Source organism: Leopardus geoffroyi, chromosome C2, assembly GCF_018350155.1.
Source record: "Leopardus geoffroyi isolate Oge1 chromosome C2, O.geoffroyi_Oge1_pat1.0, whole genome shotgun sequence".
Taxonomy (NCBI): domain Eukaryota; kingdom Metazoa; phylum Chordata; class Mammalia; order Carnivora; family Felidae; genus Leopardus; species Leopardus geoffroyi.
The window spans coordinates 4702581-4716214 of record NC_059333.1 but is presented as its reverse complement, the minus strand read 5'-3'; the positions used below and the strand labels follow the sequence as shown (position 1 = coordinate 4716214).

General features: G+C 52.9%; 1 protein-coding gene across 2 annotated transcripts in view; it reads left to right on the top strand.

Annotated features, from left to right (window-relative positions):
- BACE2 (beta-secretase 2) overlaps positions 1–13634 on the top strand; it is a 90944-nt gene that overhangs the window by 28861 nt on the left and 48449 nt on the right. For both annotated transcript variants that reach the window (XM_045501325.1, XM_045501326.1), the window contains exon 2: positions 10843–10931. In XM_045501325.1, coding sequence (XP_045357281.1) covers positions 10843–10931 — 89 coding nt within the window. The remainder of the gene's footprint in view (positions 1–10842; positions 10932–13634) is intronic.

Below are 13634 nucleotides of genomic sequence, written 5' to 3'. Positions count from 1 at the left end.
CCGGGCACTCGGGCGCTAGGAGGGCCCTGCAGAGCCCTCCCGAGTTGGGCGGACATGGCCAGGCCTTTGTTATCCAGTGTCACTCGTCATTATCTGTGGCTGTCCCCAGGAGGGGTGTGGCCTTGGGGGAAGAGGCCAGGTGACCTCTCGCAGCTGGTCAGTGGGGAATCCGGGCAGCGCCCGCACACTCTACCGCCATTTCGTCTTCCAGGGGGACAAAAGGGTATTTGAGACCCTAGGTGCTTAGAGGGTTCTTTTGCCTTGTGGGGGCAGGGCCGGGGCACGTGGACTTCCCATCAGCGGGAAAGCCCATCTCTCTGCCCCCCTCCTGCGCTCCCGGGGGCTGGCTGGGAGAAGCGTGTGCAAGAACTCGGAGCTTCAGAGTTGTGCAGGCTGTTCACCAGGATCTTGTTCACCAACATCACCTTTGCTGGTTAGCCTTGAGGTGCGAGGGGCGGTCAGGCTGCTGAGGGTGGGGCGCGGGCCCCGTGGGTCCTGCCACAGCCCCCCCTCCCCCGTCACCCATCACCCAAGGGTGAGTTCCACTCCGCGGTGGCCCCAGAGGGTAAGGACGGCCACTAGAGGCGCCGTGGGAGAGAAACCAAACCCCCAAAGCCCTGAGGGCATCAGACCCTAGGAAAACCCATCCGGAGGGCGGAAATTAACTGGCTCCAGCTCTGAGTACGGACGGCACCACTCATTCATTGACTCAGCAAACCTTTATTGAGCTCTGTGCTCAGGGCTAGTGCATCGAAGCCGCTGGGGTGACCCAAGGAGGCAGAGGAAGCGGAACAGCTTGAGGAAAGGTCCGGCGCGTGGAACATACGGGACACAGAGGCAGAGGGAAGAGGAAAGGAGGTGGAGGGTCCCAGTCCGCCAGGGGACCGAGTGTGGAAGAAGGACTGGTGGAGTGAAGCGGCCTCGCTGGCCCTGGGGTTTAGAGTCTGAGCCGAGTGTGGGTGCTCCTGGCGCCCGGGCCACCACCCCGGTGTTTTGGCACATGGCCGCGTTCACGTGGGCACCGCCTGCTGCAGGGGAGTGGCCGCAGTGCCCTCCCCGGGGAGGGCTGCTGGGGACCCCGTACCAGTTCTGGCGCTGATACACCGCGATGCAAGTCAGCCCGCAGACGAGGGCGGACAGAGTCGCTCCAACCCCTTTGAGAAGTTAAAACATCCCGGTGAGCAGGGCGCAATTCTGGGCGCACCACACATGAACGATCTCAGGTGCCCCTCAGAACAGCAGCCTTTAGCCTTCCGCTTCACGGGTGGATGAGGACGCCAACGCCCGGAGAAGGTGTGTCATTTACCTGAGCCCCCACAGCCAGCCAGTAGGAGGCTAAGCCGGCGCCCAAATCCAGGCGTCACGGACCCTGAAGCCACTATATTGTCATGCTGCTCTGCTTTAGAGAAAGTGCAGAGCGTATCCTGGGACCGTTGGCGGAAAATGAACCTGCAGCCAGCAGCCTATGAATGGACACCATTAAGGGCCCGGGCTCTGGATGTGTGATGAAATCTCCCCCACCCTTCGCCTCTCCAGTCTTGCCACCGGGGGGGGGGGGGGGGGGGGGGGGGGGGGGGGGGGGGGGGGGCGCGGAGCGGGGGGGTGTCTGGAAAGTTTCAAAACTCAGGGACCACTCCCTCCCTGCGGTAAAACCACCCCGGGGATGGGTTTTCACTGCAGAGGGAGCCATAACTCCTGTGTCCGGAAGGAGATCAGCCATGTCTGATCTGGGGTTGACTTCGGTTCTTAAAACAGGGACCCCCGCATCAACCCTCCCGCACCCCAGATCCCGCGCTCCTAACCTCCACCTGTACGGCCAGAATTAACCTGCCAAGCCCTGAGCACCCTGTGGAAAACCTTCACTGCTGGTTTTGTTTTGTTTTTTTCCTCCAAAAGGAGCTGAGGAATCCATGTGGCCCTTGACGTGTGTTTTTCTAGTAGGAGCCTCGTTGCAGTAGTGAAAGCCCAAGCGTGCGTGAGCGCAGAGCCTGAATAAATCGTATAATCAAGCTCCTCTTAGCTGAGTTCGGTAACATCTGTTTGTGTTAAGTGGGGCCCTTTGAAAGTGATTCCCCCCCCCCCACCCTGTTCTTTATAAAACAACCTTAATTTTAGATTGTGGAGAAATGGTGCGTGGCAATTATTTTTGCTTTCTTCAACAAGATGTGTTTAAGTAAATGAGATTCATCTCCAGAACCGAAGCGGAGAAAGAACCTGGTTAACAAGATCAGCGCCTATAATCACGCGTAATAACTGTGGGCAAACAGCCCGCGTAGCTGGGCCGGAAAATGCCGCTGCTTGTGGGTTCTGCTTGCCGGCCGACTTCAGCAGATGGGCGGCTAATGTAATTAGGAATCGTTGTGTTCAATGAGCCATTATTTAAACGATCTGCTCATTTTCCTATCTATTAACCTGCTGAAAAAGAGACAGTGATATCTGAGAGATCTCCAGCTGCTAATCGCTAACTGGACGCGTCACCCAGTTCTTTCCTTTAACGCGATGTTTTGCCCGCCTGCAGCGACGAGCAAATGACTTTCTGCAAGGTGATGGCCCCATGCGTCAGCAGAAGATTAAGGAGGGACAGACAGTGGGAGACACGCTCAGTCTGGACGTAGGTTTCGGCTGGTGGTAGAACGGTCAGGTGGGTCGTTGTCTTGGAGGGCTCTTCGCTTTCCTGACCACACTTGGCTTTCGTTCCGTTCAGGGTCTCTGAGTTTAAGCATATTTGGTCTCTGGGGCACATAAGGCAAGGTTTGCCGGAGTCACCCTTCTCGAGTTTCTCCCTGCCCTGAGACACTGGTGGGGGCAAGGCAGTGAGGCAGGGAGGAGCCCGTGACTGCCGGGAACAGCTGGGTCCGGGGCTGCCCGGACTTCTGGGAGGCGGCAGAGCGCGCTGTCCAGCTGTCCAGGTGAGGAGCCGGCAGGTGGAGGTCTCAGGCCATCCGATGCTGTGTTCACTTCCTGGCACTTCATGCCACCCTGGATGCTTGAAGGGTCTTTGCTGCTGCAGCTAGAGAATGTACCGGAAGCTCCAGTAAATACCAGGGCACATGGGTGGGCACCAGAACCTCTGCTGTTGTCTTAATTCCTTTAAAAATGTTTTAATGTTTATTTATTTTTGAGAGAGACAGAGTGCGAGCAGGGGAGGGGCAGAGAGAGAGGGAGACACAGAATCCGAAGCGGGCTCCAGGCTCCGAGCTGTCAGCCCAGAGCCCGTCGCGGGGCTCGAACCCATGAACCGTGATATCTATGACCTGAGCCGAAGTCAGATGCTTAACCGACTGAGCCACCCAGGTGCCCCCATCATCTTGTCCTAACATTGGTTATCCTTGGATATTTAAGAGGTAAACGTGTGGTTATTTTGTAGAGCACCTGGGACATGAAGTGAGCCCCCCCCCCCCCCAGCCATTTCTAGAAAACCTAAATACTTTGCACACACATATCAGGAGTTTGATCTCCATCTCCCTCCAGCTTCTTGGCAGGTGCACCTTCTCCCAGGTGTGTTCTTACCCCTACAGGTCAGCTGATTAGCAGATGCCTGAGGTAGTCATTGTGGGGAATGACAAAAGGAGACCGGAAAATCTGTTTTGCCCTCAAGCAACTTTCAAGCTCTTTGAAAGGAAAGCTACTTGGAGAAAAGGAAGGCCAGTAAAGACCCAGACGGCCAGGACTCCGTCAGCGTTGCACCAACACACAATGAGGAAAATAAAACCCCACAGCAGGTGCCATTTTAAAAATGAGTGAGCTTTGTCTAGGCAGGCCAGGGCGTGAGGATAAAGTCCTGACTGTCCCCAAGGACACTCCTAAAGTGGACGTCCTGAAGAACCCGTTAGATTCAAACTTCTCTGGAACCAGCCCTTGGCCAGAGGTCCCTTGGGATGTCCTGGAGTTTGTGGTGGTGGCCACTGAGGACTGACCTCAGTCTTCCCACCTCCTGCAGAGAGTTGCATGTGTGATTGGCACAAGCAGGTATTGCTGTCTCACTGAGAGTCTGCACCAGGGAGCAGCGAGGCACAGGCAGCGAGGTGGGGTCCTGCCCAGACGCAGGCTTGTGAGAGGTGGGGCGCCCTTGGATCCGGGGCTGTGTCACTGCTCGTGAGAGGTGGGGCCCCCTGGATCCCGGGCTCTGTCACCGCTCAGCAAAGTGGCTCAGAAGCACATTGTCGTGAAGACACTGGCCGTTCACATTTCGAAACCTGTCCAGTCCTCACCCGCCAGTGTGCCGAATGGTGTCCTTGCTTCAGGATTATTTTGTAGAATGGCATCGCGCGGGTTTAGCCGGGGCTGCTGGGCTTGGAGAATATCGTTGAAGAAGTACACGCCAAAGGGGAAAGTGTTTGCTTTAGGGGTAGTAGGAGTCTCCTACGTCTTCTCTCTCGTCTTCTAGAATAGGCGGTCTCAGATCTTTTGCCGTCTTGATATTATGTGTATTATTGGTGGGTGTGCAATACCGACTTGTCTTATAAATGAATAAACAAGTTTCTTTTGCCCAGAATATGCAGCGACTTGTTCACGGCTTTCACAACTTTATCGAGCGGCCAAGATGCCCTGGGCGCTGTCCAAGGTACTGGGGCCGAAGCGGCGAATCCCACCCAGGCCCTGCTCCCCTGCAGGGTGCCCCGTGCTGGGATGTCCCCTGGAGAAGACCGTGGGGCGCCGTCCAGTGTGGAAACGGTGCACCAGGGGCTGGGGACACAATTCCTAGCAGCAACGTGTACAGCGTTTCCAAGAGCACAGAGGAGGGAAGTATCTGCAGGGGGGATGAGAAAGGAGGGCTGTGGTGGGAAAACCAGGAAGGCGATGTTCCTGGAGCTTCTAGGGGCACTGGTCAGTAGTTACCTGTGCTGTTTACAGGCTTGTAATCGAGACGGAAGTTTAGCTCAGTGATGCCTGGCTGTTCTGGGAGGCACAGGGCAGTGGCTCCAGGGAGTGTTTGGAGTTTTTATTGTTTTTACGGAGCGACAAAAAATTTGTCCTGTCAATTCCTGCAGTTCTGGACCTTTTTTTTTTTTTTTTAATGTTAATCTATCTGCATCTTCAACGTCCCTTGATGGGGCTGAGCGTCCTGGGGTTTAGACCATCATGGGTGTGTGGACTTGAACCCAAGGAGGCAGGAAATGCTTTTGGAAGTTCAGGATGAAGGATGCCGCAGAAGGCGGTGTGAATGCGTGGAGTGAGGCTAAGAAACCGGTATCCTGAGCCTCGGAGGTTCAGCTTGTTGCAGAGCAGAGGTACGGGGCGAGTGGCACTACCTTTTTTCCCTTGTGGCTTGGATTCCTCCCAAAAGGGGAGCTATGGCGGGACGTCAGCACACACGACGTCTGTCTCCAGCATCGTCGCACAGAAAAAAGTGTCGGCTTGTTGCTGTGCAGAGATGTCACTTGAAACACAACCCACGGTGGTTTCCCTGGACATCCGTCCCTTGCCTGACTTTGGACTGCCTCATTTATCGGGGTGATTTCTCTCCTCAGATCCTTTGCTCCAGGAACGACTGAGGTGGCCAGCTTTGCCGAGCCGTGACTCGAATTGAATCTTCTTGCAAGCTGAGCCCTGCTGAACTCGCTGGGAAAGAGAGGGTCGTACCAGATGCCTGGACGGTTAGGAGTCAGCTGTGTAAAAGAGCGGAGTCTGCATTCTGGTGCAGCTTTCTCTGCTTTTGTGTCCCCTGCCTCTGCAAAACGGGGCTTTGTTTGTTGCGGTAGACGTAAGCGCAGGGGTGTGTGAAAGTTCTGGTAAGATGCGGAGACTGTTGGGGGGGTGGATGTCTACCCAGAAATTCTCCTAGGCGATTGTGCCTCTGACCATGCTTGTTGCGAAAAAGCACTGGGTGTGGAGGTGGGATGCCCCCAAGCAGCTGGCCTTTCCTGCTGGGTGGCTGGGTGCGTGGAGACCCGGAAACGCTCGTAAAGATGGCACGCTTTTCCTGCCCGACCATGAGTGTGGGCAGGAAGGATGCTCATGTTCAGGATTCTAGAGTTTTCTCACCTGTGATTTAATGACAGATGAAGTATTCCTCGCTGTTGTGAAATTGTTTTCTGTTGTTTTGTTTTATTTTTCGGGTGATTGATATGTCTTGCCACACTTTCTTCTTTTATTTATTTGAGAGGGCGCGAGAGCATGAGCACGGGAGGGGCAGAGAGAGAGGCCGAGAGAGAATCCAAGCAGGGTCCGCGCTGTCAGCGCACAGCTCGACGTGGGGCTCGAACCCGTGAACCACGAGATCATGATCTGAGCTGGAATCAAGAGTCGGATGCTTCACTGACTGAGCCACCCAGGCGCCCCTCACTCCCTGTTTTTAAAGGTGTCGAATTCCCCGATTGGCCTCATGAAGGAGTCCTGGGGTTTTACCCTTCTCCTTTGTTTCTCTGCTGCTTTCCTCCAAGCAACTTGAGAAGCTCTTCTTGTCCTCAGGAACCATTTAAATCTGGAAGCGGGTTCCCGTGTGTTGCACGGCTGAGCGTATGTCAGCTTGGACCCAGTGTCTGCTGCTGGGACAAAAGCCTTGGTGCTTGACAGGTTGCATTTTGGCAGTTCGTTCCCAGGGTGGGTAAAGGTGCCATCCTTGCTGTTTTCACATTGGCCATATGTGATACTGTGACTTACTAGAAGAAATCTATGTTTGATCTTGGTCCAGTTCCTGGCAGAGCTCCTGAAACCCGAGGAGCTCCCCCAGGGATAGGACTGCTATTCAGAGCAAGCCCCCGTCCGCCCACACCTGAGTGACGTTAATGAGCTTGCTCTTGGGATGGGGAACCAACCTGGGAGGAGAGTTGGGAGTTCAGGCTCGCCTCGGGAGGACAGACGGGCTGGAGGTTGACTCGGTCACCAGCGGCCGACGATTCCATCAGCCATCCTAAGCGTGAGGCCTCCATGAAAACGCAAACTACAGGATCAAAATGGAAATGGGACATGGGAAGCCATAGGATTAGGAAAAAGGTATTGAGTTGGACGTATGTGGGATGGGCTCCTGTCTTAACTGATTTTTTTTTTTTTTTTAACGTTTATTTATTTTTGGGACAGAGAGAGACAGAGCATGAACGGGCGAGGGGCAGAGAGAGAGGGAGACACAGAATCAGGAAACAGGCTCCAGGCTCTGAGCCATCAGCCCAGAGCCCGACGCGGGGCTCGAACTCACGGACCGCGAGATCGTGACCTGGCTGAAGTCGGACGCCCAACCGACTGCGCCACCCAGGCGCCCCGTGTCTTAACTGATTTTGAGGGGATTGCTTTTACGTTTATTTATTTATTATTTTTATTTTATTTTTAAAATTTTTTTTTACGTTTATTTTTGAGAGAGAGAGAGAGAGAGAGCACGAGCATGAGTGGGGGAGGGGCAGAGAGAGAGGGAGACAGAATCGGAAGCAGGCTCCAGGTTCCGAGCCGTCGGCACATGAGCCTGGAGATCATGACCTGAGCCGGAGTCGGACGCTTAACTGACTGAGCCACGCAGGTGCCCCAATGTGAAGGGACTTTTTAAAAACCTGCATAGAGATTCTGATAAGCCTGCTTTGAGGATCACGTTGTGTTGAGTCACTGACACTGAGAGCGGGAGCGGAGAGCTCTGCCCTGTAGGAATATCCGGCCCTCCCGGCTGACCTGCGCACGAACTCCTCCCCCGGGCGCACCTGCCCTGACTGCTGGAGGCACGCGAGGTCTCTGCAGCTCCTTTCCGGTCCAGCCCAAGTACACGCAGACTTGGCGGCAGCCGCGGGGCTGTTGGGCATCACATGCTTGAACGGGGAACCAGATGATTTTTATTCAAACTGCAGGCTGTCTGACATCTCCTCTCTGTAGGGGAGTGAGATTTTGCACCTTTTCCGGTGACTCCGTGTTAGTAGATGCAGACGAAGGGCAGAATTCACTTCCTAAAGTTAAGGCGTATCGAGTGATTTTTATCATCTCTTTATTCAGTACTTTTAGAGTCACGTCAGGCCTCAGGCCCCAGATCTGTCTGCCATTCCGCCAAGTGTCATGGATGGGATCTTCAGTGCTGGGAAGGGCACCCTCTGAGGTCACAGAATTGGCTCTTGTTTGGGAAAACGTGGGCAGTGCATTCGCTGTGCCCACAGCTCCAGGGCAGGTCCTCCCAGGACGGGTCGTTACTCCCGGCCATTTCCGCAGCCTCCTGCAGGGGAAGGCCAGGGCACTTCGATTGGAGAAGCGGGAGCCAGAATTGCTGTCTGCCTGGCAGCCTAAAACAGGGCCTCCGCGGAGCCTGCCCACAGCACGTTCAGGCGCCCCAACTGTACCTTGTTTATTTTTTCCCGAATCTGTATTGTCTTTCAAAGGAAAAGTTGGTGTCTTTGATTTTTTTTTAACCTTTGAGAATCATTTAGCTGTTCACTCAACACATATTTGAGCGTCTCCTCTGTGCCTGGCCCCGTTCCGGGCACGGGGACAGAGCAGCGAACAAAATAACACATATCCCTGCCTGAGAGCTCACACGGTAATGGGGTGAAGGGGAAATGGGTAGCTCCTAGAACCAGGAAGTGGGTAGCTGGGTTAAATAAAATAATGTGTTTGGAGTAAGACGGCGTGGGTTCAGACCCGGCCCTGCCACGCACACACCCGTGCGTGACCAGGTTGGTCAGCCCCTCTGCACCTGCTTGCCCTATCTGTGAATAAGGGTGTCGACGCTGCCCTCAGAAGGCCCTTGTGAGGGTTCAACACGTTAGTGTCTATGCAGCACTGTAAGGAGTCCCTGGCACATAGTAGGTGCTGAGTCCTTGGCACATAGTAGGTGCTGCTAGATGCCTGCCATTGCTGTTGTTACCCCAGGAGGGCATGAGCATCATGGGAGCAGAGGGAGGAAGGGAAGGGGGTGCCCAGCAGAGGCAGGGAGTTGCCATTCAGAAGGGTACATTGAGAGGTGCCCGTTGAGTAAAGCCTTGGAGGACATGGGGGGATGTGCACTGCGGGTTCCCTGGGAGGGCACTCTGTGTCCCGGGTCCCCCCAGGAGGGCACGCCGCGTTCCGGGTCCCCCCCAGGAGGGCAGTCCACTTCGGCACAGGCAGCGGGTCGGGGGGCAGGGACGGCCCCAGTCTGGAATGTCCACGGAACAGCATGGTGGGGGTGGAGTGAAGTCGGGGCGCCGGAGACTTGGCAGCCGGTGTGAGGACTGAGGCTGTCGAGCTGAGGGAGGGCAGGGGGTGGTGCACTCTGAATTACACTTTTGTAGCGTCACGGTGGCCACTGGGTGGAGCGGACTGAGGCAGGAAACGGGGACCCTGGTTGGGAAAGGCGGGAGACGGTCATGCCCCCGGCCACATTGGTCCCAGCAGAGGTGATGGAGACGGGCAGGCGCGGAATACAGCCCGGAGGAGGGGGTCTGGATGTGGGGCATGGGGGAGAGAAGCGGTGAAGGTGTCACCACGCTGTCTGGCCTGAGCTGACGCGACGGAGCCACCGTTAACAAAATGGCAACAAAGTCTATGGACGCGGCAGGCCCGGGGGTGCCGGGGGCTCGGTTCTGGACACGTCAGATGTGAGACAGTGTGTTTGTTTCCTGGGGCAGCCATCGTGAAGCACAGACCGGGTGGTCTGAAACAGAAATGCCTCCTCTCACAGTCTGGAGGCCAGAAGTCTGAGGTCAGGGTGGCGGCCGGCCTGCCCTCCCTCTGGGACTCTGGGTCGAGTCCTTCCTTGCGTCTGCTGGCTGCCGGTGGTGGCCGTTAGTCTCTGGTGCCCCTTGGCTGCACCTGCCTCTGTCCAGTCTCTGCCCCTGTCCCCTGGCCTTCTTCCTGTGTGTCTGTATCTTCACATGGTGTTTTCCTCTTGTAAGGACCTCAGTCCTGTTGGATGACGGCCACCCTAATGACCTCATCTTAATGGCATCCGCAAAGACCCTATTTCCAAGTCGGGTCACAGTCACAGGTTCTGGGGGGTTAGGACCGCGGTGTGACTTTCTGGGGGACACATTTCAACCCCTAACGGATGGCTGTTGGGCATCCAAGTGGAGGTGTTGAGCGGGGAAGGCCTGGGGGTGCCCGCGTGGGAGATGTAGGGGAGTCACGGGCGTGTGGAGGGCAAAGCCGTGAGACTGATGAGGTCGCTGCCACGGGGCGAGTGTGGCTGGTGCCTGGCGGTTGCAGGGCCAACCTGTGGGGGACTCCCGCACACGGGGCAGAGGAGAGGCACCCAGCAGTGAGACTGAAGTGGGCAGGCAGGAAGTCGGAGGAAAACTGGGAGCGTGGAGTCCCGGAATCCAGAACGAAGACCGTATTTCCAGGACAGAGTGGCTGACTGGGCAAGACTGCTGAGGGAGGGGGTCAAGTGAGAGAAGCATGGAAAACACTGGATTTGGCAAAACTGAGGGTTTTCCCCAGAGCAGCTGTGTAAGTGTTGAGAGAATTGCAGGTAAATACTTACCCACCTGGGTTATCTCATCAATAGCTTATGTTTTTTAGCAGTTTTTTTTTTTTAAGGTTTGTGTATTAAAAAACATTTTTTTAATGTTTATTTTCGAGACAGAGAGACAGAGCGTGAGCAGGGGAGGGTCAGAGAGAGAGGGAGACACAGAATCCAAAGCAGACTCGGGGCTCTGAGACGTCAGCACAGAGCCCGACACGGGGCTTGAACCCGCAAACTGTGAGATCATGACCTGAGCCGAAGTCAGATGCTTAACCGACTGAGCCCCCCAGGTGCCCCTCCCTGCTGTTAGCTTCTTAATGGACTGTTCAGATTTCAATTTCATAACGACTTTTAACACAAATTTCTCATTGATACAAGTTTTTTTTTCCAAGCAATACCTTTTGGTGCTTAGTTTTAGAAAGAATTCTTCGAGAGCATTGCCTTCTTCCAGTAACCTGATAGTTTCTGTTTTTTCCCCTTCAAAATAAAAGCTGCAGATTCTCGTGGACACTGGAAGCAGCAACTTCGCCGTGGCAGGTGCCCCGCATTCTTACATAGACTCGTACTTTGACACGGAGAGGTGAGTGACGGGCGCGTGGCTGGGCGCGGCAGGGTTTTGGGGCACCGCGTGAATACTGAGCAGACACTGGCATAAGAGAAGCCGAAAGGCTGTGTTGTTTAAAGGGGGATCTGTGTATGTATGTATTCGTGTGTCTGTGTAGACATCTGCATGTATATTTGTATGCCTAGATATCTGTGTGTATGTAGACCTGTGTACATGCGTCTATTTGTGTAGACATTTGTGTATATGGCTGTGTGTATATTTGTGTGTGTGTGTACATATTTCTGTGTATGTATAGACATTTGTATGATTGTGTGTATTTGTGTATATATGTATATGGTTGTATATATATGTGTATGTATATGTATATGTGTGTGTATAGATGGGTGTGTATATTTGTATGTATATGTATATGGTTGTGTGTATATGTGTGTATATATTTGTGTAGGTGTAGATATCTGTATATGGTTCTGTATGTACTCGTCTGTGTGTGTGGTTGTGTGTATTTGTATTTGTAGACATCTGTATATGTAGATATTTGTATATAATCGTGTGCGTATTTGTGTGTATGTGTAGATATTGCATACGTGTGTATGGTTGTGTATCTATTTGTGTGTATATGTATATGGTTGCATGTCCATTTGTGTGTGTATTTGTAGATATCTGTGTATGCATATATGGTTGTGTGTATGTGTAGACGTGTGTATATGTAGATATCGTGTGTGTATGATTGTGTGTATATTTATATGTATCTAAATATTTGTGTGTGTAGATATCTGCATATGTGTGTATGGTTCTATATATGTGTATATGTGTATATAGTTGTGTATATATCTGTGGGTATGTGTATGTGGTTGTGTGTATATAGATGTACAGATATCTGTGTATGTGTATATGGTTGTATGTGTGTAGATATCTGTGCATATGTGTATACGGTTGTGTGTATATTTGAGCATATGGTGTGTGTATATCTGTGTATGTATATATTTGTGTATATGTATAGATATCTGTGTATGTATGCGTGTATATTTATGTGTATGTAAATATTTGTATATGTAGATAGCTACATACGTGTGTATAGTTGTGCATATGATTGTATATTCGTGTATATGTGTATATGGTTGTGTATATATCTGTGGGTATGTAGATGTGTAGATATCTGTGTATGTGTATATGATTGTCTCTGTGTATATGTGCAGGTATCTGTGCAGATGTGTAAATAGTTGTGTGTATATTCATATGTGTGTATGGTTGTATGTATATGAATATATTTGTACATGTATAGATATCTGTGCATATGTATATATGGTTGTGTGTATATATATGTGTCTATATGACTGTGTATCATTGTGTATATGTAGACATCTGTGTATATGTACATATCTGTATGTGTCTATGATTATTGTATATTTATGTGTATGCATATGTTTTTGTGTTATGTGTAGATACCTGCATACGTTTGTATGGTTGTGTATGTATTTGTGTATATGGTTGTGTGTGTGTTTGTAGACATCTGTGTGTATGTAGATATTTGCATACGTGTATATGGTTGTGGGTCCTTTGTGTGCATGTGTAGACATCTGTGTGTATTTAGATATTTGCATATGTGTATACGGTTGTGTGTGTGAGTATATGGTTGTGTGTTTTCCTGTGAGTCGTGTACTTGTCTGGGTATGCGTGTACACACAGGTATGAACTCCTTCCAGGGGAATCCATAGGAGGATCATTGACTTGATAAAAATCTGAGTCAGCTGGCCTTTTTGTAGTCACACCCGGTTTGCAGACAGCACACCGTCCTCTGACGGTCCTCGAGCCCCTCTAGTCCTGATGTGGGGGGGGGCTCGAGCCGGGAGGGGAGCGTTAGGCGTCAGCGTGAGGCTGTTCCGGACTGCGGCCTGGGCTTGCTCGGAGAGCCACCTTTGCTGTCCCGAAGTTCAATGGTGGTCAAGGTGTGGTTCACTGGGACCACTTCTGTGACTCGCTTAGAAAGGAGCACAGAACATTCAGTCTGAGGACAGGGCTCCAAGCCTGCCGTTGTGGGGCAGGCCCCTGAGAACAGTGTGGAGCCTGGATGGCATCGCGCAGCCCCCGCTGGGCTCCCGGGACGGCCCCCAGGGCCTCGTGGCAGCGTTGGGCCCCAGGGGAGCCCACGGGGTCAGAGTCGCCGTCTTCTGGGTGCCGTTGCTGCCCAAATGCCACGCACATTTCGATTTCACATCTCTTTTTGTGACCCTGAAATTTAACCTTAAACAGAGAAAACAAATAAGGGGAATGCGGTTGGCTCTTCAGGCTGGTGAGCCGTTGCCAGACCCTGACCACGTTCAGTGCCCTGCTGCCCATCCTCTACATGCCTCCCTGCTCACTTTCCTCGTCCACAGTCTCTGTTCCCCCAACTTTGGTTGAGGGAAAATAACAATTGGGAAGCTTCAGAAAACTGTGGGCGTCGAGAGTAAGGCAGGAGACGTCGCCCCGTGTGGGAGAAGTGCCCGCCTGTCTTCTCCCGATGCCACAACTCGGTCTCCATTTTGGTGGCACAAGAGATGTGCTCCTCTGTAGGCACAGATGAAAAGCAGTGGTGGCAGGTGCTAGGCAGGCCTCGTGGGGCCACCAGCTACCCCATGGGCCCGTCCTTCGAAGAGCCTGTGGCTTAGTGTATGACCCCGTGCACCGAGAACCTGTCGTTACTGAAATTCCGGGGCGAACTTCCCAGCCAGTGACTGT